Source organism: Bombina bombina, chromosome 3 (assembly GCF_027579735.1).
Source record: "Bombina bombina isolate aBomBom1 chromosome 3, aBomBom1.pri, whole genome shotgun sequence".
Lineage (NCBI taxonomy): Eukaryota > Metazoa > Chordata > Amphibia > Anura > Bombinatoridae > Bombina > Bombina bombina.
In genome coordinates this window covers 112,950,726-112,976,449 of record NC_069501.1, presented here as the reverse complement: position 1 = coordinate 112,976,449, position 25,724 = coordinate 112,950,726, and the positions used below count along the sequence as shown (strand labels likewise).

Below are 25,724 nucleotides of genomic sequence, written 5' to 3'. Positions count from 1 at the left end.
TCCCCACATACAGAACACAGTCTATCTGGTAGTTCAGACATGTTAAACAGGCATAAACTTGATAACAAAGTACAAAAAACGTTTTAAAATAAAACCGTTACTGTCACTTTAAATTTTAAACTGAACACACCTTATTACTGCAAATGTGAAAAAGTATGAAGGAATTGTTCAAAATTCACCAAAATTTCACCACAGTGTCTTAAAGCCTTAAAAATATTGCACACCAAATTTGAAAGCTTTAACTCTTAAAATAACGGAACCGGAGCCGTTTTTATATTTAACCCCTTTACAGTCCCTGGTATCTGCTTTGCTGAGACCCAACCAAGCCCAAAGGGGAATACGATACCAAATGACGCCTTCAGAAAGTCTTTTCTGTGTATCAGAGCTCCTAACACATGCATCTGCATGTCATGCTTCCTAAAAACAAGTGCGCAATAGAGGCGCGAAAATGAGGCTCTGCCTATGATTAGGGAAAGCCCCTAGAGGATAAGGTGTCCAATACAGTGCCTGACGGTTATTTTACATAATTCCCAAGAATAAAATAATTCCTCAAAGCTATGAAGTATAAAAACAGAATTTATGTTTACCTGATAAATTACTTTCTCCAACGGTGTGTCCGGTCCACGGCGTCATCCTTACTTGTGGGATATTCTCTTCCCCAACAGGAAATGGCAAAGAGCCCAGCAAAGCTGGTCACATGATCCCTCCTAGGCTCCGCCTACCCCAGTCATTCGACCGACGTTAAGGAGGAATATTAGCATAGGAGAAACCATATGGTACCGTGGTGACTGTAGTTAAAGAAAATAAATTATCAGACCTGATTAAAAAAAAAACCAGGGCGGGCCGTGGACCGGACACACCGTTGGAGAAAGTAATTTATCAGGTAAACATAAATTCTGTTTTCTCCAACATAGGTGTGTCCGGTCCACGGCGTCATCCTTACTTGTGGGAACCAATACCAAAGCTTTAGGACACGGATGAAGGGAGGGAGCAAATCAGGTCACCTAAATGGAAGGCACCACGGCTTGCAAAACCTTTCTCCCAAAAATAGCCTCAGAAGAAGCAAAAGTATCAAACTTGTAAAATTTTGTAAAAGTGTGCAGTGAAGACCAAGTCGCTGCCCTACATATCTGATCAACAGAAGCCTCGTTCTTGAAGGCCCATGTGGAAGCCACAGCCCTAGTGGAATGAGCCGTGATTCTTTCGGGAGGCTGCCGTCCGGCAGTCTCGTAAGCCAATCTGATGATGCTTTTAATCCAAAAAGAGAGAGAGGTAGAAGTTGCTTTTTGACCTCTCCTTTTACCGGAATAAACAACAAACAAGGAAGATGTTTGACTAAAATCCTTTGTAGCATCTAAATAGAATTTTAGAGCGCGAACAACATCCAAATTGTGCAACAAACGTTCCTTCTTTGAAACTGGTTTCGGACACAGAAAAGGTACGATAATCTCCTGGTTAATGTTTTTGTTAGAAACAACTTTTGGAAGAAAACCAGGTTTAGTACGTAAAACCACCTTATCTGCATGGAACACCAGATAAGGAGGAGAACACTGCAGAGCAGACAATTCTGAAACTCTTCTAGCAGAAGAAATTGCAACTAAAAACAAAACTTTCCAAGATAATAACTTAATATCAACGGAATGTAAGGGTTCAAACGGAACCCCCTGAAGAACTGAAAGAACTAAGTTGAGACTCCAAGGAGGAGTCAAAGGTTTGTAAACAGGCTTAATTCTAACCAGAGCCTGAACAAAGGCTTGAACATCTGGCACAGCTGCCAGCTTTTTGTGAAGTAACACAGACAAGGCAGAAATCTGTCCCTTCAGGGAACTAGCAGATAATCCTTTTTCCAATCCTTCTTGAAGGAAGGATAGAATCTTAGGAATCTTAACCTTGTCCCAAGGGAATCCTTTAGATTCACACCAACAGATATATTTTTTCCAAATTTTGTGGTAAATCTTTCTAGTTACAGGCTTTCTGGCCTGAACAAGAGTATCGATAACAGAATCTGAGAACCCTCGCTTCGATAAGATCAAGCGTTCAATCTCCAAGCAGTCAGCTGGAGTGAAACCAGATTCGGATGTTCGAACGGACCCTGAACAAGAAGGTCTCGTCTCAAAGGTAGCTTCCAAGGTGGAGCCACTAAAAAACTCTAAGCCATCTCCGTGGAGATGTTGCCTGTACAACGGCAAAGAGAATGACTGGGGTAGGCGGAGCCTAGGAGGGATCATGTGACCAGCTTTGCTGGGCTCTTTGCCATTTCCTGTTGGGGAAGAGAATATCCCACAAGTAAGGATGACGCCGTGGACCGGACACACCTATGTTGGAGAAATATGTTTATATATCAATCGTTTTAGCCCAGAAAATGTCTACAGTCTTAAAAGCCCTTGTGAAGCCCTTTTTTTCTTATGTAATAAAAATGGCTTACCGGATCCCATAGGGAAAATGACAGCTTCCAGCATTACATCGTCTTGTTAGAAATGTGTCACACCTCAAGCAGCAAAAGTCTGCTCACTGTTTCCCCCAACTGAAGTTAATTCCTCTCAACAGTCCTGTGTGGAAACAGCCATCGATTTTAGTAACGGTTGCTAAAATCATTTTCCTCTTACAAACATAAATCTTCATCACCTTTCTGTTTCAGAGTAAATAGTACATACCAGCACTATTTTAAAATAACAAACTCTTGATTGAATAATAAAAACTACAGTTAAACACCAAAAAACTCTAAGCCATCTCCGTGGAGATGTTGCCTGTACAACGGCAAAGAGAATGACTGGGGAAGGCGGAGCCTAGGAGGGATCATGTGACCAGCTTTGCTGGGCTCTTTGCCATTTCCTGTTGGGGAAGAGAATATCCCACAAGTAAGGATGACGCCGTGGACCGGACACACCTATGTTGGAGAAATCAAGCGTTCAATCTCCAAGCAGTCAGACGCAGAGAAATTAGATTTGGATGTTTGAAGGGACCTTGAAGTAGAAGGTCCTGCCTCAGCGGCAGAGTCCAAGGTGGAAAGGATGACATGTCCACCAGATCTGCGTACCAAGTCCTGCGTGGCCACGCAGGAGCTATCAAAATCACCGAAGCTCTCTCCTGCTTGATCTTGGCAATCAGACGAGGGAGCAGAGGAAACGGTGGAAACACATAAGCCAGGTTGAAAGACCAAGGCGCTGCTAGAGCATCTATCAGCGCTGCCTTGGGATCCCTGGACCTGAACCCGTAACAAGGAAGCTTGGTGTTCTGACGAGACGCCATGAGATCCAGTTCTGGTTTGCCCCAAAGTTGATTCAACTGTGCAAACACCTCCGGATGGAGTTCCCACTCCCCCGATGAAAAGTCTGTCGACTTAGAAAATCCGCCTCCCAGTTCTCTACTCCTGGGATATGGATAGCTGATAGATGGCAAGAGTGAACCTCTGCCCATAGAATTATTTTTGAAACCTCCAACATTGCTAGGGAACTCCTTGTTCCCCCTTGATGGTTGATGTAAGCTACAGTCGTGATGTTGTCCGACTGAAATCTGATGAACCTGACCGCAGCTAGCTAAGGCCAAGCCTGAAGAGCATTGAATATCGCTCTTAGTTCCAGAATGTTTATCGGAAGGAGTGTCTCCTCCTGAGTCCACAAGCACTGAGCCTTCTGGGAGTTCCAGACTGCACCCCAGCCCAGAAGGCTGGCATCTGTCGTTACTATTGTCCAATCTGGCCTGCGGAAGGTCATACCCTTGGACAGGTGGACCCGAGATAACCACCAGAGAAGAGAATCCCTGGTCTCTTGATCCAGATTTAGTAGAGGGGACAAATCTGTGTAATCCCCATTCCACTGACTGAGCATGTAGAGTTGCAGCGGTCTGAGATGTAGGCGGGCAAACGGCACTATGTCCATTGCCGCTACCATTAAGCCGATTACTTCCATACACTGAGCCACTGAAGGGTGAGAAGTAGAATAAAGAACACGGCAGGAATTTAGAAGTTTCGACAACCTGGCCTCTGTCAGGTAAATCTTCATTTCTACAGAATCTATCAGAGTTCATAGGAAGGAAACTCTTGTGAGAGGGGATAGAGAACTTTTTTCTTTGTTCACTTTCCACCCATGCGACCTCAGAAATGCCAGAACAATGTCCGAGTGAGACCTGGCAACTTGAAAAGTCGACGCCTGTATCAGAATGTCGTCTGAGTAAGGGGCTACTGCTAGAGCCCGCGGTCTTAGGACCGCTAGAAGGGACCCTATAACCTTTGTTAAGATTCTTGGTGCCGTGGCCAACCCGAGGGGAAGAGCCACAAACTGGTAGTGCCTGTATTGACCCTCCTGGATCATAGGAAGGATGGTTCGAATAGTCTCCATCTTGAAGGATGGGACTCTGAGAAATTTGTTTAAGATCTTGAGATCTAAGATTGGTCTGAATGTTCCCTCTTTCTTGGCAACAACAAACAGATTTGAATAAAAGCCCTATCCCTGTTCCTCCTGCGGAACTGGGTGCATCACTCCCATAACTAGGAGGTCTTGAACACAATGTAAGAATGCTTCTCTCTTTATCTGGTTTGCAGATAAAAGTGAGAGATGAAATCTCCCTTTTGGGGGAGAGGTTTTGAATTCCAGAAGATAACCCTTGGACACAATTTCCAATGCCCAGGGATCCTGGACATCTCTTGCCCAAGCCTGGGTGAAGAGTCTGCCCCCTACTAGATCCGTTTCCGGATGGGGGGCTGCTCCTTCATGTTGTCTTAGAGGCAGCAGCAGGCTTCTTGGCCTGTTTCCCCTTGTTCCAAGCCTGGTTAGGTCTCCAGACCGGCTTAGACTGGGCAAAAGTTCCCTCTTTTTTTGTGTTAGAGGAAGTTGAAGCTGCGCCACTCTTGAAGTTTCGAAAGGGCCGAAAACTAGACTGTTTGGTCCTTAATTTGTTGGACCTGTCTTGAGGAAGGGCGTGACCATTTCCTCCAGTGATGCCAGAAATTATCTCCTTCAGTCCAGGCCCGAATAGGATCTGTCCTTTGAAGGGAATGTTGAGAAGTTTAGACGTTGAAGTCACGTCAGCTGACCAGGATTTAAGCCATAGCGCCCTACGTGCCTGAATAGCAAAACCTGAATTTTTAGCCGTTAGCTTGGTTAAATGAACGGCGTCAGAAAAAAATGAATTGGCTAACTTAAGGGCTCTAAGCTTAATATCTTCCAACGGGATTTCAACCTGTAGAGCCTCCTCTAGGGACTCAAACCAGAAAGCCCCGGCAGCAGTGACTGGGGCAATGCATGCAAGAGGCTGGAGAATAAAACCTTGTTGAATAAAAAATGTCTTAAGGTAACCCTCTAATTTTTTATCCATTGGATCTAGAAAAGCACAACTGTCCTCGACAGGGATAGTGGTACGCTTAGCTAGAGTAGAAACTGCTCCCTCCACCTTAGGGACCGTCTGCCATAAGTCCCGTGTAGCGGCGTCTATAGGAAACATCTTTTTAAAAACAGGAGGGGGAGAGAATGATACACCTGGTCTATCCCATTCCTTAGTAATAATTTCAGAAAACCTTTTAGGGATTGGAAAAACATCAGTGTAAGTAGGTACTGCATAGTATTTATCCAATCTACATAATTTCTCTGGGACTACAATAGTGTCACAGTTGTCCAGAGTTGCTAAAACCTCCCTGAGCAATACGCGGAGGTGTTCAAGCTTAAATTTAAATGTAGACATATCAGAATCAGATTGAAGTATCTTCCCTGAATCAGAAAAATCACCCACAGATTGAAGCTCCCCTGCTTCAGCTTCATTATATTGTGAGGGTGTATCAGAGATAGCTACTAAAGTGTCAGAGAGCTCTGTATTTATTCTAGTCCCAGAGCTGTCTCGCTTTCCTTTCAATCCTGGCAGTTTAGATAATACCTCTGTAAGGGTATGATTCATAACTGCCACCATGTCTTGCAAGGTATACGCAATGGGCGCGCTAGAAGTACTTGGTCGTCCCCTGAGCGGGATTTATAGGATCTGACACGTGGGGAGAGTTAGACGGCATAACTTACTCCTTGGCAATTTCTTCTGGTGATAAATTTTTTAAAGCCAGAATATGGTCTTTGTAATCTATAGTAAAATCAGTGCATTTGGTACACATTCTAAGAGGGGGTTCCACAATGGCTTCTAAACATAATGAACAATGAGTTTCCTCTATGTCAGACATGTTTAAACAGACTAGTAATGAGACCAGCAAGCTTGGAAAACACTTTAATAACTGAACAAGCAAAAACTAAAACCAGTACTGTCCCTTTAAGAGAAAAAAAGCAATCACAGAAACTGCTAAAACAGTGAAAAAAGCAGTAAATCTTACAAAATGTTTACAGTGTGTATAATAGGCTGAAAGAGCATTGCACCCACTTGCAAATGGATGATTAACCCCTTAGTTTCAAAACCGGATAAAAAAAACGATATAAACGTTTTTAAACAGTCACAACAAACTGCCACAGCTCTACTGTGGCCCTACCTGCCCATACGACGACTTTGGAAGGCACAAAAACCCCTTAGAGAGGTCCTATATGTTCAGGGGACTCCTTCAGGGAAGCTGGCTGTCTCAAGCTGCAAAAACTAATGGAAAATAGGCCCCACCCAACCTGTACTCACAGTGAGAGGGCCTTAAAAAAACTATCCCTAGGCAAAATCTAGTCAGCCATGTGGAAAAACTGGGCCCCAGAATAAAGTTTTATCACCAATATGAAATAAACGTTTATATACCTCAAGCAAACGTTATATCTATTCAGTAATGAGAGTAAATAATAAAAATATTACCCTTTACAGCAAGCATGATACCAGTCGTTATTAAAACAATGTAATCAGGCTTACCTTAAATAAATCTGGTATCGTCAGCATTTTCTAGCTTATTTCTCTAGAAAAATTTAAAACTGCACATACCTCAGAGCAGGAGACCCTGCACGCTATTCCCCCAGCTGAAGTTACCCATCTCTTCAGTTATGTGTGAGAACAGCAATGGATCTTAGTTACAACCTGCTAAGATCATCAACGACCACAGGCAGACTCTTCTTCAACTTTCTGCCTGAGGCTAAAATAGTACAACTCCGGTACCATTTGAAAATAACAAACTTTTGATTGAAGATAAACTACATTAATGCACATCTCTCTAGCTGCTTCCCTTGTCGAGAGCTGCAAGAGAATGACTGGGAGGTGGCAGTTAGGGGAGGAGCTATATAGACAGCTCTGCTGTGGGTGATCCTCTTGCAGCTTCCTGTTGGGAAGGAGAATATCCCACAAGTAATGGATGAATCCGTGGACTGGATACACCTTACAAGAGAAAGTGGCTACAAATGAGCCTGACAATAACTAAAAGGCATAGCATAGCTAGGTAACCATCATCTTGTCTGGCTTGTAAATATTTAAATGGACTTGAAAACCCAATTTTTTATTTTATGATTCAGATAGAATATACTATTTTAAACAACTTTAAAATGTACCTCATTTATCAAATGTTCTCTGATCTTTTGGTATCATTTGTTGAAGGTATATTCATGAGGTAGGTACACTAGCTAGCCGCATATATATGCCTTTTTGTTCAGCTAGTTCTTAGGAGTGCATTGCTGCTCCTTCAAGAAAGGCTACCAAGCGAATTAAGTAAACTGGAAAGCTGTTTACATATACATGCTCTATATGAATCACAAAAGAAAAAAAGTTTGGGTTGCATGAGCCTTTAATTGCAATATATTTTGGAATATAAGGATTTATGACACAGCTTAATCTCCAGGATTATTTTACATATAAACTAGTTCCTTCTCTTAAACAATTTGCAACTGGCTCCGCAATACGCTAATTTAAATCTACAGTTCATATAAATTGGAAGGAACACATTCCCAAAATTCTAAATTTAATCAGTAATTTGATCAAATGATTGTGAGTTCCAACATATGTTATTAAAAAGCTTCGTTATTAGTTATGTGTTTTTTTTAATTATACTTTGGGGTAACCATGTTCGTTAATTTGTTTTCTAGCAAACTTGCAAATTGCATTAGAAACTGACACTGATTAAATTACCTTGCGAGGAGGAAAATTAAAATCTTTTGAGTTCAGCACAGTCCTGGGCAGAGCACCAACAGTTGGTAAAGTTTTAACTACATATCTCTGGCACCACGTGAGATCATTGGCAATAAAAAAAATCATCTATTTTTATAAATTTTTCAAAGAAAGATCCATTATGAAAAGCAGCAGACAAATGCACTGGCAAGCCAAAGCCAAGGCTCTAGAGATTGGTGCTCGCGCCACTGGTACAGCCCTCAAATACGGCCCCCATGTCGCTGCGTCCTGATGACGTCACAGTTAAGATGGCGGCCTCCACAAGACAGCTTCGGGTGAAGCATCCACCACCTGCACAGAACCACAGTGCCCTGAGGACAAAGAACTTTGCTGTGCAATAAAAATGGGTAATGGTATAACCCTTAGGGAAGCCAGGTAATGCCCACACATCAACTAAAGAAACAAAAAACTAGTAAAAAAATATGGAGAGGGTCTCCCAGCTCTGTCAACCTTCAAGACTGGACAGAACTAGGAGGAGGGGGTGATACTGTCTGGAAGTTACCTATGTTCAGGGGGAGTGGGCAGTTCTGTCCACGCCCCTTCGGGGAGGGGTTCTCACTGGTAGGTGTTACTACCAGGTGGAGCTAACTTGGCCAAGATAGAAACGATAGACAGTGAAAGAAACTTAGTGAAACAATGTTCATCAATGCTATAATTTGGTATTTGCTAAAGTTATATCATTTTCCACTTGCCATCTTTATGTTTACCAGTAAATATTTTGACGCATGATAAAGCCTTGAAATAAATAAAAAATGTATTGTAAAAAGCGAATAGTCTGTTTTATCTTCCCATAAAAAGAGAATTTTGAGAGAGAAAAAAAGTAAAAAAATGTAAAAAAAAGTGTGTATGTATATATATATATATATATATATATATATATATATATATATATATATATATATATATATATATATATATATATATATATATATATATCTTGTTTTCCTACATACACATAGTATATTTTTTTTCAAACATTAATACTTCATCATCTTAATGCAACCATTGAGTTTGTGTTTTTTTTCCCATAGCCTAGGTAAGCAGTTAAGAAGGATGATGGTAGGTTCTAATGAAATACTGAATATCATCTAGCAAAAAATAAATTAGGACATTTTTTACAGGGACATTAAACACTAAATAAATGCTAGATAGAATAAAGCATTCAAATAAAAGATTAGTCTGAGAATAACAAGATGTACTTTTAAACTTTCATTAGCTGTTTAAATATTGACAAAATAAGTGTAAAGTTTTAGTGTCTATAAAACAATGGGAGCTGCCTTGTTGCTGTGTCCAATTAGGGACAGTTATAAATAGGTCACTACATTGAGTAGCCAATGGCTGTGTGGAATACAACAGTGTTCTGCACTTCCATTTCTAACAGGAACTAAAAAGCTCACAATTTCAGAAATATATTAAAGGAAAAGGGGACAAAAAAATTAAAGTATATTGCAGAGTTTTTATATACATATGATTTATCATGTTATATTACTATCTTAAGTGTTTAATGTCCCTTTAAAGACGGTTATCTCACAACATTCCTGAGTCATGTCTAATATCTACCAGCAGGTGTCTAGTTATGGTTTTTACTTTTAGCAACTCAGTATTATCCCTTTCTTAATTTTTTATATATAAAAATTTCTCTGGCCGCCTCTTGGGAATGATGGATAACACTGCAATTCTAGGGACTGTCTAGTCAAAATGAAAGTGAAAGTTTAATGATTCAGATAGGGCATGCAATTATAAACCAATTTACTTTTATCATCAAATTTGCTTTGCTCTCTGATATTCTATGTTGAAAGCTAAACCTGGGTAGGATCGTATGCAGATTTCTAAGCCCTTAAAGGCTGTCTCTTATCTCAGTGCATTAAGACAGTTTTTCACAGACAGTACTAATTTATGTGTGCCATATAGTTAACATTGCACTCACTACTGTGGAGTTATTTATGAGTCACCATCGATTATCTAATCTCTTTTGACAAATTTGCATTTTAGGCAAAGGGGCAGTCTGCAGAGGATTAGATACTAATATAAAAAAGTGTTGGTTATGCAAATCTGGGGAATGGGTAATAAAGGGATTATTTATCTTTTTAATCAATAAAAGAATTGAAGTAGACTTTCCCTTTAAGCGGTCATGATTCAGGTAGAATGTGCAATGTAAACAGTCCAGTTTGTTCTGTAGTATAATGTACTTTATTTTCTCTTTGTGTCCTTTTTAAAAAGCATATTACCCAGGTAGGTTCAGAAGCAGAAATGCACTACTGGGAGATAGCTGGTGATTTGTGGCTGCAAAATATGCCTAGTCATTAGCTCACCCAAAGTATTCTGCTAGCTCCCAGCAGTGCATTTCTGCTCCTTTAACAAAGGATACCAAGAGTATTAAGCAAATTTGACAATAGAAGTTGGCATGTCCCTTTCAGTACCTCACAGCAGTGTTTAAGTATACGGACAATTATTTCTTTTGGCCCACATTTCGGCTCATTTTAATTATTGCGTCGTCCTCTCATTCTTTATAGCTCTAGAAAGAGTCAAAATACCCTAAATAATGATAATGCCGCACACTTGTGCTCAATATGCACGAGAGAAGCTTGAAAATAGTGATTTCTTTGTTACAATATCATGGCCCACTTTGTTCATACTCTGTATCCAACATACTTTTCACACAAATTGTGGGGAGCTTGAAGCAGACCGTATGGAATGTAAGAAGCCAATATATCTCGCATATCATACATGGAAGAGGCTGACAATGCTGACGCCGCAGTTGGTTAAGTGCCAATATCTTTATACCTATCTACACTTTTCTATTTTATTAAGGCTGTCAAAATACCCTTCATATTCATGAGCCTACTTCTTCTACAGCAGCTAAGGCTAACTGACCTGCACAAAGGCCAGGGTTTGCATTTTCATTTGTATTCCCAAAGGTACTTTAGGCAAGTATAGAGAATACAATGGATGGAGGGTGTGCCCATTCACTCTTTTTTTAAATATTTGCATCTCAACATGAAGTTCTCAACTTGTATTCGATTACAAGACCTTAGGATCAGGAGTGACTCTACAAAACAGCTTTGCCAAGGGAGAGTGGATGCTAGAAAAATACTACAACGAATATATTCAAATTCAAGATGGTTAGTATGGTCCTTCAAAATTTTCCGGATCATCTGAAGATTATAGCTATGGAAGTGCTAATATAGTGGCAGTATTCTACATTAAAGGGACGGTCAACATCAGAATTTTTGTTGTTTTAAAAGACAGATAATCCCTTAATTACCCATTCCCCAGTTTTGCATAACCAACACAGTTATAATACACGTTTTACCTCTGTAATTACCTTGTATCTAAGCCTCAGCAGACTGCCCCCTTATTTCAGTTCTTTTGACAGACTTGCATTTTAGCCAATCAGAGCTGTCTCCATAGTAAATTCACATGCATGAGCTCAATGTTATCTATATGAAACACGTGAACTAATGCCCTCTAGTGGTGAAAAACTATCAAAATGCATTTAGATTAGAGGCGGCCTTCAAGGTCTAAGAAATTAGCATATGAACCTCCTAGGTTTATCTTTCAACTAAGAATACCAAAAGAACAAAGCAAAATTGGTGATAAAATTAAATTGGAAAGTTGTTTAAAATGACATGCCCTATTTGAAATATGAAAGTTTTTTTGGGACTTGACTGTCCCTTTAAGCAGGGATGAAATGAAGAAAAAACATAATTTATGCTTACCTGATAAATTCCTTTCTCCTGTAGTGTAGTCAGTCCACGGGTCATTCCTAACAGGAAGTGCAAGAGGATCACCCAAGCAGAGCTGCTATATAGCTCCTCCCCTCTACGTCATACCCAGTCATTCGACCGAAACCAAACGAGAAAGGAGAAACTATAGGGTGCAGTGGTGACTGGAGTTTAATTTAAAAATTTAGACCTGCCGTAAACAACAGGGCGGGCCGTGGACTGACTACACTACAGGAGAAAGGAATTTATCAGGTAAGCATAAATTATGTTTTCTCCTGTTAAGTGTAGTCAGTCCACGGGTCATCCATTACTTATGGGATACCAATACCAAAGCTAAAAGTACACGGATGACGGGAGGGACAGGCAGGATCTTTACACGGAAGGAACCACTGCCTGTAGAACCTTTCTCCCAAAAACAGCCTCCGAAGAAGCAAAAGTGTCAAATTTGTAAAAATTTTAAAAAGTGTGAAGTGAAGACCAAGTTGCAGCCTTGCAAATCTGTTCAACAGAGGCCTCATTCTTAAAGGCCCAAGTGGAAGCCACAGCTCTAGTAGAATGAGCTGTAATCCTTTCAGGAGGCTGCTGTCCAGCAGTCTCATATGCTAAACGTATTATGCTATGAAGCCAAAAAGAGAGAGAGGTAGCCGAAGCTTTTTGACCTCTCCTCTGTCCAGAAGAAACGACAAACAGGGAAGAAGTTTGACGAAAATCCTTAGTTGCCTGCAAATAAAATTTCAGGGCACGGACGACGTCCAGATTGTGCAGAAGTCGTTCCTTCTTTGAAGAAGGGTTAGGGCACAATGATGGAACAACAATCTCTTGATTGATATTCTTGTTAGTGACTACCTTAGGTAAGAACCCAGGTTTAGTACGCAGAACTACCTTGTCTGAATGAAAAATCAGATAAGGAGAATCACAATGTAAGGCCGATAACTCAGAGACTCTTCGAGCCGAGGAAATAGCCATTAAAAACAGAATTTTCCAAGATGACAGCTTGATATCAATGGAATGAAGGGGTTCAAACGGAACACCTTGCAGAACGTTAAGAACTAAGTTTAAGCTCCACGGCGGAGCAACAGTCTTAAACACAGGCTTAATCCTAGCCAAAGCCTGACAAAAAGCCTGAACGTCTGGAACTTCTGACAGACGTTTGTGTAAAAGGATAGACAGAGCTGAGATCTGTCCCTTTAACGAACTAGCAGATAAGCCCTTTTCTAAACCTTCTTGTAGAAAAGACAATATCCTAGGAATCCTAACCTTACTCCATGAGTAACTCTTGGATTCGCACCAATATAAGTATTTACGCCATATTTTATGGTAAATTTTCCTGGTAACAGGTTTCCTAGCCTGTATTAAGGTATCAATCACTGACTCCGAGAATACCCGCTTTGATAGAATCAAGCATTCAATCTCCATGCAGTCAGCCTCAGAGAAATTAGATTTGGATGTTTGAAAGGACCCTGAATCAGAAGGTCCTGTCTCAGAGGCAGAGACCATGGTGGACAGGACGACATGTCCACTAGATCTGCATACCAGGTCCTGCGTGGCCATGCAGGCGCTATTAGAATCATTGATGCTCTCTCCTGTTTGATCCTGGCGATCAATCGAGGAAGCATCGGGAATGGTGGAAACACATAAGCCATGTTGAAAACCCAAGGTGCTGTCAGAGCATCTATCAGTACCGCTCCCGGGTCCCTGGACCTGGATCCGTAACAAGGAAGCTTGGCGTTCTGGCGAGACGCCATGAGATCCAGATCTGGTTTGCCCCAATGATGAAGCAGTTGGGCAAACACCTCCGGATGAAGTTCCCACTCCCCCGGATGAAAAGTCTGGCGACTTAGGAAATCCGCCTCCCAGTTCTCCACGCCTGGGATGTGGATCGCTGACAGGTGGCAAGAGTGAGACTCTGCCCAGCGAATTATCTTTGAGACTTCCATCATCGCTAGGGAACTCCTTGTCCCTCCCTGATGGTTGATGTAAGCCACAGTCGTGATGTTGTCCGACTGAAACCTGATGAACCTCAAAGTTGCTAACTGAGGCCAAGCCAGAAGAGCATTGAAAACTGCTCTTAATTCCAGAATGTTTATTGGAAGGAGTCTCTCCTCCTGAGTCCATGATTCCAGACAGCGCCCCAACCTAGCAGGCTGGCGTCTGTTGTTACAATCGTCCAATCTGGCCTGCTGAAGGGCATCCCCCTGGACAGATGTGGCCGAGAAAGCCACCATAGAAGAGAATCTCTGGTCTCTTGATCCAGATTTAGCATAGGGGACAAATCTGAGTAATCCCCATTCCACTGACTTAGCATGCACAATTGCAGCGGTCTGAGATGCAGGCGTGCAAAAGGTACTATGTCCATTGCCGCTACCATTAAGCCGATTACCTCCATGCATTGAGCCACTGACGGGTGTTGAATGGAATGAAGGACACGGCAAGCATTTAGAAGTTTTGATAACCTGTCCTCTGTCAGGTAAATTTTCATTTCTACAGAATCTATAAGAGTCCCCAAGAAGGGAACTCTTGTGAGTGGTAAGAGAGAACTCTTTTCTACGTTCACCTTCCACCCATGCGACCTTAGAAATGCCAGAACTAACTCTGTATGAGACTTGGCAGTTTGGAAACTTGACGCTTGTATCAGAATGTCGTCTAGGTACGGAGCTACCGCTATTCCTTGCGGTCTTAGTACCGCCAGAAGAGAGCCCAGAACCTTTGTAAAGATTCTTGGAGCTGTAGCTAACCCGAAGGGAAGAGCTACAAACTGGTAATGCCTGTTTAGGAAGGCAAACCTTAGATACCGATAATGATCCTTGTGAATCGGTATGTGAAGGTAGGCATCCTTTAAATCCACTGTGGTCATGTACTGACCCTCTTGGATCATAGGTAAGATGGTCCGAATAGTTTCCATTTTGAACGATGGAACTCTTAGGAATTTGTTTAGGATCTTTAAGTCCAAGATTGGTCTGAAGGTTCCCTCTTTTTTGGGAACCACAAACAGATTTGAGTAAAACCCTTGTCCGTGTTCCGACCGCGGAACTGGGTGGATCACTCCCATTAGTAAAAGGTCTTGTACACAGCGTAGAAACGCCTCTTTCTTTATCTGGTTTGCTGACAACCTTGAAAGATGAAATCTCCCTTTTGGAGGAGAAGCTTTGAAGTCCAGAAGATATCCCTGAGATATGATCTCTAACGCCCAGGGATCCTGGACATCTCTTGCCCAAGCCTGGGCGAAGAGAGAAAGTCTGCCCCCCACTAGATCCGTTTCCAGATTGGGGGCCCTCACTTCATGCTGTCTTAGGGGCAAGCAGCAGGTTTTCTGGCCTGCTTGCCCTTGTTCCAGGACTGGTTAGGTTTCCAGCCCTGTCTGTAGCGAGCAACAGTTCCTTCCTGTCTTGGAGCGGAGGAAGTTGATGCTGCTCCTGCCTTGAAGTTACGAAAGGCACGAAAATTAGACTGTTTAGCCCTTGGTTTGGCCCTGTCTTGAGGCAGGGCATGGCCCTTACCTCCAGTAATGTCAGCGATAATTTCTTTCAAACCGGGCCCGAATAATGTCTGCCCTTTGAAAGGGATGTTAAGCAATTTAGATTTAGAAGTCAAATCGGCTGACCAGGATTTAAGCCACAGCGCTCTACGCGCTTGAATGGCGAATCCGGAGTTCTTAGCCGTAAGTTTAGTTAAGTGTACTACGGCATCAGAAATAAATGAATTAGCTAGCTTAAGGACTTTAAGCTTGTCTATAATCTCATCCAATGTAGCTGTGCTAAGGGTCTCTTCCAGAGACTCAAACCAGAATGCCGCTGCAGCCGTGACAGGCGCAATGCATGCAAGGGGTTGTAATATAAAACCTTGCTGAACAAACATTTTCTTAAGGTAACCCTCTAACTTTTTATCCATTGGATCTGAAAAAGCACAGCTATCCTCCACCGGGATAGTGGTGCGCTTAGCCAGAGTAGAAACTGCTCCCTCCACCTTAGGGACCGTCTGCCATAAGTCCCGTGTGGTGGCGTCTATTGGAAACATTTTTCTAAATATAGGAGGGGGTGAAAAAGGCACACCGGGTCTATCCCACTCCTTGTTAACAATTTCTGTAAGCCTTTTAGGTATAGGAAAAACGTCAGTACACGCCGGTACCGCAAAATATTTATCCAGCCTACATATTTTCTCTGGAATTGCAACCGTGTTACAATCATTCAGAGCCGCTAATACCTCCCCTAGTAATACACGGAGGTTCTCAAGCTTAAATTTAAAATTTGAAATGTCTAAGTCCAGTTTACTTGGATCAGATCCGTCACCCACAGAATGAAGCTCTCCGTCCTCATGTTCTGCAAATTGTGACGCAGTATCAGACATGGCTCTATTATTATCAGCGCACTCTGTTCTTACCCCAGAGTGATCGCGTTTACCCCTAAATTCTGGCAATTTAGATAGTACTTCAGTCATAACATTAGCCATGTCTTGCAAAGTGATTTGTATGGGCCGCCCTGATGTACTTGGCGCCACAATATCACGCACCTCCTGAGCGGGAGGCGAAGGAACTGACACGTGAGGAGAGTTAGTCGGCATAACTTCCCCCTCGTTGTCTGGTGAAATTTTCTTTACATGTACAGATTGGCTTTTATTTAAAGTAGCATCAATGCAATTAGTACACAAATTTCTATTGGGCTCCACATTGGCCTTTAAACATATTGAACAAAGAGATTCATCTGTGTCAGACATGTTTAAACAGACTAGCAATGAGACTAGCAAGCTTGGAAAATACTTTTCAAATAAATTTACAAGCAATATAAAAAACGCTACTGTGCCTTTAAGAAGCACAAAAAACTGTCACAGTTGAAATAACAAAGAACCAAATTAGTTATAGCAACCAAATTTTCACAGTAAATGTATTAAGTTAGCAAAGGATTGCACCCACCAGCAAATGGATGATTAACCCCTTAATACCCAAAAACGGATAACAATTTAATATTAACGTTTTTATCACAGTCAAAACACACTCTCACAGGTCTGCTGTGAGTGATTACCTCCCTCAAAACTAGTTTTGGAGACCCCTGAGCTCTGTAGAGACGTCCTGGATCATGGAGGAAGAAATAGGAAGACTGTGACTAAATTTTTACTGCGCAATAAAGCGCTAAAATAGGCCCCTCCCACTCATATTACAACAGTGGGGAAGCTCAGTAAACTGATTTTATTCAGAACAAACGACAGCCATGTGGTAAAAATCATGCCCATAAAGTTTTATCACCAAGTACCTCAGAAAAAAACGATTAACATGCCAGTAAACGTTTTAAAAATGAAATTATGAAATGTTATTAATAAGCCTGCTGCTAGTCGCTTTCACTGCAGTGTAGGCTCAAATATTACTTAAATATATACAGTATTTCCTTAGTGAAATTCCATTCCCCAGAAATACCTCAGAGTATACATACATACATATCAGCCTGATACCAGTCGCTACTACTGCATTTAAGGCTGCACTTACATTACATCGGTATTAGCAGTATTTTCTCAGTCAATTCCATTCCTTAGAAAATAATATACTGCAACATACCTCCTTGCAGGTGAGCCCTGCCTGCTATCCCCTGTTCTGAAGTTACCTCACTCCTCAGAATGGCCGAGAACAGCAAGTGGATCTTAGTTACGACCGCTAAGATCATACACAAACTCAGGTAGATTCTTCTTCTAATGCTGCCTGAGAAGAAACAACACACTCGGGTGCAGTTTAAAATAACAAACTTTTGATTGAAGAAATAAAAACTAAGTTTAACAACCACAGTCCTCTCACACGTCCTATCTATTAGTTAGGTGCAAGAGAATGACTGGGTATGACGTAGAGGGGAGGAGCTATATAGCAGCTCTGATTGGGTGATCCTCTTGCACTTCCTGTTAGGGAGGAGATATAATCCCATAAGTAATGGATGACCCGTGGACTGACTACACTTAACAGGAGAAACAATGGTCTGAAAGCATAAATAAAAAGAGAGAAGCGCTCAACCTGGAAACGAACAATAGCATAATAGCTTGTTCTATGGCTAGTTACCACCCAAGAAGCAGCCTCTTTTTGCTCAACATGTGCCTTTCACAGAGAAAAACTTTCCTGAAGCATATCAGTCTGATCCTGACTTCACAGTACAGTCCAGCCCCGAAATACCAGGCAATCCTTCTCTGAACGAGAGAAAAAGCAAAACCCCAGACGTACGTTTCAGCCTATTGTGGGCCTCGTCAGTGAGGTGCAGCCATATCCCTCTAGGCACACTGAGCAACGGGTCCACGTCTGGATTCCCGCATCACACTTAGGGAGACTTCTCAAAATGTCATAATTTGCATAAATAAAAAGAGAGAAGCGCTCAACCTGGAAACGAACAATAGCATAATAGCTTGTTCTATGGCTATTTACCACCCAAGAAGCAGCCTCTTTTTGCTCAACATGTGCCTTTCACAGAGAAAAACTTTCCTGAAGCATATCAGTCTGATCCTGACTTCACAGTACAGTCCAGCCCCGAAATACCAGGCAATCCTTCTCTGAACGAGAGAAACAGCAAAACCCCAGACGTACGTTTCGGCCTATTGTGGACCCGTTGCTCAGTGTGCCTAGAGGGATATGGCTGCACCTCACTGACGAGGCCCACAATAGGCCGAAACGTACGTGTGGGGTTTTGCTGTTTCTCTCGTTCAGAGAAGAATTGCCTGGTATTTCGGGGCTGGACTGTACTGTGAAGTCAGGATCAGACTGATATGCTTCAGGAAAGTTTTTCTCTGTGAAAGGCACATGTTGAGCAAAAAGAGGCTGCTTCTTGGGTGGTAACTAGCCATAGAACAAGCTATTATGCTATTGTTCGTTTCCAGGTTGAGCGCTTCTCTCTTTTTATTTATGCACATTATGACATTTTGGGAAGTCTCCCTAAGTGTGATGCGGGAATCCAGACGTGGACCCGTTGCTCAGTGTGCCTAGAGGGATATGGCTGCACCTCACTGACGAGGCCCACAATAGGCCGAAACGTACGTGTGGGGTTTTGCTGTTTCTCTCGTTCAGAGAAGAATTGCCTGGTATTTCGGGGCTGGACTGTACTGTGAAGTCAGGATCAGACTGATATGCTTCTGGAAAGTTTTTCTCTGTGAAAGGCACATGTTGAGCAAAAAGAGGCTGCTTCTTGGGTGGTAACTAGCCATAGAACAAGCTATTATGCTATTGTTCGTTTCCAGGTTGAGCGCTTCTCTCTTTTATTTATGCTTTTTATTAATGGTCTGAAAGCATCTACTAGATATCACAGCAGCAGGGTCAAGCAATTATCAGGCAGATTCTCAGTAAACATAAGGTCCTTCCAGAAGAATGTGACATTTAAAGAACATTGCATTTTTGATCCATTGTTGAATACACTTTTGTCATTTTTAGGTTATTATCAAGTATGGGATGTCTTATCTGCACAGAATTTATTTGGTTTCTATTGCTGTACTTCAAGTGTGTGAATGATTAAGGTGAGGGTAAACTTTCTAAACTGTTTGAAATTAACCAAGGCAGCTGTGTAGGTACTGCCAGTTCTGAAACAGTACCAGTTAAAATGACAAAATGTTTTGAGGATGCCAAGTTTGGAAGGAAAGTGAAGCTTCCAAACAAAGTAAATTTTCAGTATGATACGCCAAGGGTCACTTATTTCCTGGTTGTTAAAAGCAGAAAACTTAATTTTTCATTGTTTTCAAAGATCACAGATTTTAAAGCTCAGTTCAAATGTCAAAATAAACAATGTGACTACAAAACAAACTGTTTCAATCAAACTTTGAGAAACTTTTGGTGTTGTATTTAAAAACAATGTTCCTTTGAAAAATGATCAGTTTAAGTGGTAACTGCGCATGTTGCTGTGGTTACACGTTTCCCTTTCAGCCATTTTCCATATGACCTCACCACAACCAGCGTGCAGACCAGTAGGCAGTGCAAGAGACTTGCGAATGTGGCCTACCACCATATTGGTTTCCAAGCAGAAAAAAAGTAATCACTAAAGCAGTTCGCATCTTTGCAGTGATAATTTTCAGACTTTTTAATGCACCACTTTGAATATATCATTTTATAGACATGTAGAAGGGTACAGGGAAATAACAGAAAGGAGTTTCATTAAAAAAAACAAATAGAAGCAACAATGTATATGTTTAGGAGGATTTTATTTTTATTCATTTGGTTGGTATCGGAGTATAACATCACCTGCACTACTCCAATATCTCAATACATTTTCCTTTAGATTATATCTCAATATCTTTTTTTAAATTACAAGAGGACAATAGATCAAAACAATGCCAGAAATTGGGAATCTTATACACAAGATCCACAATACAAAAAATAGTCCTGTTTATACTCCAGAAACACAAATTACATTTAAGTACAAGTGATATAAAGTTTACATGTACATATAGGTCATACAGGTTCTCTCATTAAGTTACAGCCATAAAGGATACACTATTCTTTTATAAACTAGTATCTCTCCCTCCCAATGTCCTGTCCCCCAAACACTCAATTGTTCTACTTTAAACCAATAAAGTAATTTTGGCATATGCATAGTACATTTGAGCAATTAAAAGGGACACAAAACGCAATTTTTTTTCTTTCAGGATTCAGATAAAGCATGAGATTTTACCGACCGCGCCATAAGACTAAGTGCAGCTCGCTCCTGTCACAGGAGCGAGCTGCACTTAGTCTTATGGTGCGGTCGGGCCGGGCTGTGACTATACAGCTGGGTTCTGGCAGAGACAAAAAAATAAAATGACTAGTTGACCACAGAATAAAGCGGAATGTCTACTGGCATTACTATTAAATTCAAACTAGTGGTAAGGCAGAGGGCAACAATACAATAGATCAGCACCTGTCTCATACACACCTGGGTTGCTTCAGGTAAGCAATAGCTCGGAACCCAATATCTTTCCTGTACACAGCCCCAGGGAACTCTATGACAGACACTCCTTTGTTGGCTTCTTCTAAAGCAGAAGTAAGGTCCTTGTTTATAGAAGTTACTGTAAGGACTCTCCCCCCACTGGTCACCACTTTGCCATCCTTCAGAGCTGTGCCCGCATGAAAAACCTCAAGGCCAAACTCTTGGGCCTTCTCAAGACCTGCAAAAATGATCAAGATTATAACACAAAAGCAGTTCCTGAAAAACCCTTATAAAACCATAAATACAACTCTGTATAACCCCTTAAGGACAAGACAGAGCTATTTTTACATTTCTGCGGTGTTTGTGTTTAGCTGTAATTTTCCTCTTACTCATTTACTGTAAACACACATATTATATACCGTTTTTCTCGCCATTAAATGGACTTTCTAAAGATACCATTATTTTCATCATATCTTATAATTTACTATAAAAAAATATAAAATATGAAAAAACCATGCTAAATAGTTTCTAAATGTTGTCCTGAGTTTAGAAATACCCAATGTTTACATGTTCTTTGCTATTTCCAAACCATTTTTTTTTTCTCAAAATTAGCGATAGTTACATTGTAACACTGATATCTGTCAGGAATCCTTGAATATCCCTTTACATGTATATATTCTTTTTTAGTAGACAACCCAAAGTATTGATCCATTTCACTGCCAAATTCGATCAAAAAAAAAAAAAAAAGGTTGTAAATGCTTCTCTGGGATCCCCTTTCTTCAGAAATAGAAGACATATATGGCTTTGGCGTTGCTTTTTGGTAATTAAAAGGACGCTAAATGCTGCTGCGCCCCGCACTTTTATTATGCCCAGCAGTGACGGGGTTAATTAGGTAGCTTGTAGGGACCTTGAAGGGTTCATTTTAGCTTTAGTGTAGAGATCAGCCTCCCACCTGACACATCCCACCTCTTGATCCCTCCCTGACCACTCTCCAACAGCTCTCTTCCCTCCCCCACCTCACTATTGTCACCGCCATCTTTAGTACTGGAAGAAAGTCTGCCAGTATAAAAATATTTTTTTTTAAATTATATATTTTCTGCAGTGTAGGATCCCCCCTTACCACCCTGTGCCCCCCTCAAAGAGCTCTCTAACCCTTCCCCCACAATGTTGGGTAGTGGCAGCTGTCTGCCAGTACCCCCTTTGCAATCTAATTTTTTTTTTTTTTTTTTTAAATAGACCCCACTTTTTCTGTAGTGTAGCTGCCCCCCTCAATACCCATCCCCCTCCCAGATCCCTTTACAAATATTATTCCCCCCTCCTCTCCAACCACCATCCCCCACCAGATCGCAGGCCCGCTTCCGCGCACACCCGGGAGTGATTTCCCACTGCTGGCCTGGAAACTTGCCAGCGATGGGCGGCCCACCCACCTCAGCTCCCACCCACCAACGATCGGCACCATCGCTGCCAGATGCAGAGAGGGACACAGAGTGGCCATCTCTGCATCGGTATGCCAAAAAAGGTATTGCATTGATGCCTCAATATCGAGGCATCACGGCAATACCTTGAAAGCGGCAGGAAGCGATCAGGATCGCTTCCAGCCGATTTAAACCCCCAACGTCGTACGTTGTTGGTCTTTAACGACCAGTTTGGGTATGACGTACCCTGTACAACGTGTGGCGTTAAGGGGGTAAAACTGAGCTGCTTCATATTCTCCCCTCTCCAAGACCTCTGACATTTCTCTTACAGTTGGAGACTCTATTTTCAACATCTCACCCCAAGTCCGCTGTGTTGGGGTCACATTTAACACTGAACTCATATACACTCTGCATATTCAAGCTCCTATCAAATCCTGCCGTGAACACCTACGCAAAATTTCCATTGTATACCCCCCTCTCTCTGCACCCAGCACTATAGAATTTTGCAGTCCTATGCAACAAACTATAATGGTTAACAGTTTTTAACATTTGTTTAAAGTAAAATAGTTTCTGGTTTAAATGCACACTGATGCAATGACAGATTATGAAGCAGGAGAGGTGTCTAAACCACTGGGTTAATAAGACTTCCACATGGACAACAGAAAACCTTATCCTTATTTTGCTGAAGACAAGAGGAAAAGGAGACAGCCAGTCTTGGAAAAGACCCACCAGACCAGAGAGGAAGGGCTTCCATGTGTCGTCACCAAGGAGGAATTTAACAGCAAAACCAAAAAACATAATTTATGCTTACCTGATAAATTCCTTTCTTCTGTAGTGTGATCAGTCCACGGGTCATCATTACTTGTGGGATATTAACTGCTCCCCTACAGGAAGTGCAAGAGGATTCACCCAGCAGAGTTGCTATATAGCTCCTCCCCTCTACGTCACCTCCAGTCATTCGACCAAGGACCAACGAGAAAGGAGAAGCCAAGGGTGTAGTGGTGACTGGAGTATAATTTAAAAAATATTTACCTGCCTTAAAAAACAGGGCGGGCCGTGGACTGATCACACTACAGAAGAAAGGAATTTATCAGGTAAGCATAAATTATGTTTTCTTCTGTTAAGTGTGATCAGTCCACGGGTCATCATTACTTGTGGGATACCAATACCAAAGCAAAAGTACACGGATGACGGGAGGGATAGGCAGGCTCTTTATACAGAAGGAACCACTGCCTGAAGAACCTTTCTCCCAAAAATAGCCTCCGAGGAAGCAAAAGTGTCAAATTTGTAAAATTTGGAAAAAGTATGAAGCGAAGACCAAGTTGCAGCCTTGCAAATCTGTTCAACAGAGGCCTCATTCTTAAAGGCCCAAGTGGAAGCCACAGCTCTAGTGGAATGAGCTGTAATTCTTTCAGGAGGCTGCTGTCCAGCAGTCTCATAAGCTAAACGAATTATGCTACGAAGCCAAAAAGAGAGAGAGGTAGCAGAAGCTTTTTGACCTCTCCTCTGACCAGAGTAAACGACAAACAGGGAAGACGTTTGTCGAAAATCTTTAGTTGCCTGTAAATAAAATTTAAGGGCACGAACTACATCCAGATTGTGCAAAAGACGTTCCTTCCTCGAAGAAGGATTTGGGCACAAGGATGGAACAACAATCTCCTGATTGATATTCCTGTTAGTGACTACCTTAGGTAAGAACCCAGGTTTAGTACGCAGAACTACCTTATCCGAGTGAAAAATCAAATAAGGAGAATCACAATGTAAGGCTGATAACTCAGAGACTCTTCGAGCCGAGGAAATAGCCATTAAAAATAGAACTTTCCAAGATAACAACTTTATATCAATGGAATGAAGGGGTTCAAACGGAACACCCTGTAAAACGTTAAGAACAAGGTTTAAACTCCATGGTGGAGCCACAGCTTTAAACACAGGTTTAATCCTGGCCAAAGCCTGACAAAAAGCCTGAACGTCTGGAACTTCTGACAGACGCTTGTGTAACAGAATGGACAGAGCTGAGATCTGTCCCTTTAAGGAACTAGCGGATAACCCCTTTTCTAAACCTTCTTGTAGAAAAGACAATATCCTAGGAATCCTAACCTTACTCCAAGAGTAACCTTTGGATTCGCACCAATATAGGTATTTACGCCATATTTTATGGTAAATCTTTCTGGTAACAGGCTTCCTAGCCTGTATTAAGGTATCAATAACTGACTCAGAAAAACCACGCTTTGATAAGATCAAGCGTTCAATTTCCAAGCAGTCAGCTTCAGAGAAGTTAGATTTTGATGTTTGAAAGGACCCTGAATCAGAAGGTCCTGTCTCAGAGGTAACGACCAAGGTGGACAGAATGACATGTCCACCAGATCTGTATACCAAGTCCTGCGTGGCCATGCAGGCGCTATTAGAATCACTGATGCTTTCTCCTGTTTGATTCTGGCAATCAATCGAGGAAGCATCGGGAAAGGTGGAAACACATAAGCCATCCTGAAGGTCCATGGTGCTGTCAAGGCATCTATCAGGACCGCTCCCGGATCCCTGGATCTGGACCCGTAGCGCGGAAGCTTGGCGTTCTGTCGAGACGCCATGAGATCTATCTCTGGTTTGCCCCAACGTCGAAGTATTTGGGCAAAGACCTCTGGATGAAGTTCCCACTCCCCCGGATGAAAAGTCTGACGACTTAAGAAATCCGCCTCCCAGTTCTCCACTCCCGGGATGTGGATTGCAGACAGGTGGCAAGAGTGAGACTCTGCCCAGCGAATTATCTTCGATCCTTCCATCATTGCTAGGGAGCTTCTTGTCCCTCCCTGATGGTTGATATAAGCTACAGTCGTGATGTTGTCCGACTGGAACCTGATGAACCCCCGAGTTGTTAACTGGGGCCAAGCCAGAAGAGCATTGAGGACTGCTCTCAATTCCAGAATGTTTATTGGAAGAAGACTCTCCTCCTGATTCCATAGTCCCTGAGCCTTCAGAGAATTCCAGACAGCGCCCCAACCTAGTAGGCTGGCGTCTGTTGTTACAATTGACCAGTCTGGCCTGCTGAATGGCATTCCCCTGGACAGATGTGGCCGATAAAGCCACCATAGAAGAGAATTTCTGGCCTCTTGATTCAGATTTAGAGTGGAATGAAGGACACGGCATGCATTTTGAAGTTTTGTTAACCTGTCCTCTGTCAGGTAAATCTTCATTTCTACAGAATCTATCAGAGTCCCCAGGAAGGGAACTCTTGTGAGTGGAAAGAGAGAACTTTTCTCTTCGTTCACTTTCCATCCATGCGACCTTAGAAATGCCAGTACTATCTCTGTATGAGATTTGGCAGTTTGAAAGCTTGAAGCTTATATCAGTATGTCGTCTAAGTACGGAGCTACTGAAATTCCTCGCGGTCTTAGTACCGCCAGAAGAGTGCCCAGAACCTTTGTGAAGATTCTTGGAGTCGTAGCCAGTCCGAATGGAAGAGCTACAAACTGGTAATGCCTGTCTAAAAAGGCAAACCTTAGATACCGGTAATGACTTTTGTGAATCGGTATGTGAAGGTAAGCATCCTTTAAATCCACTGTGGTCATGTACTGACCCTCTTGGATCATGGGCAAAATTGTTCGAATAGTTTCCATCTTGAACGATGGAACTCTTAGGAATTTGTTTAGGATCTTTAAATCCAAGATTGGCCTGAAGGTTCCCTCTTT

The 25,724-nt window shown here is 41.9% G+C and overlaps 1 protein-coding gene across 1 annotated transcript in view; it reads right to left on the bottom strand.

The window, feature by feature from the left end:
* GART (phosphoribosylglycinamide formyltransferase, phosphoribosylglycinamide synthetase, phosphoribosylaminoimidazole synthetase) overlaps positions 1-25,724 on the bottom strand; it is a 360,923-nt gene that overhangs the window by 236,617 nt on the left and 98,582 nt on the right. Inside the window, exon 11 of the mRNA XM_053705959.1 lies at positions 20,633-20,864. Within this exon, the coding sequence (XP_053561934.1) occupies positions 20,633-20,864 (232 nt within the window). The remainder of the gene's footprint in view (positions 1-20,632; positions 20,865-25,724) is intronic.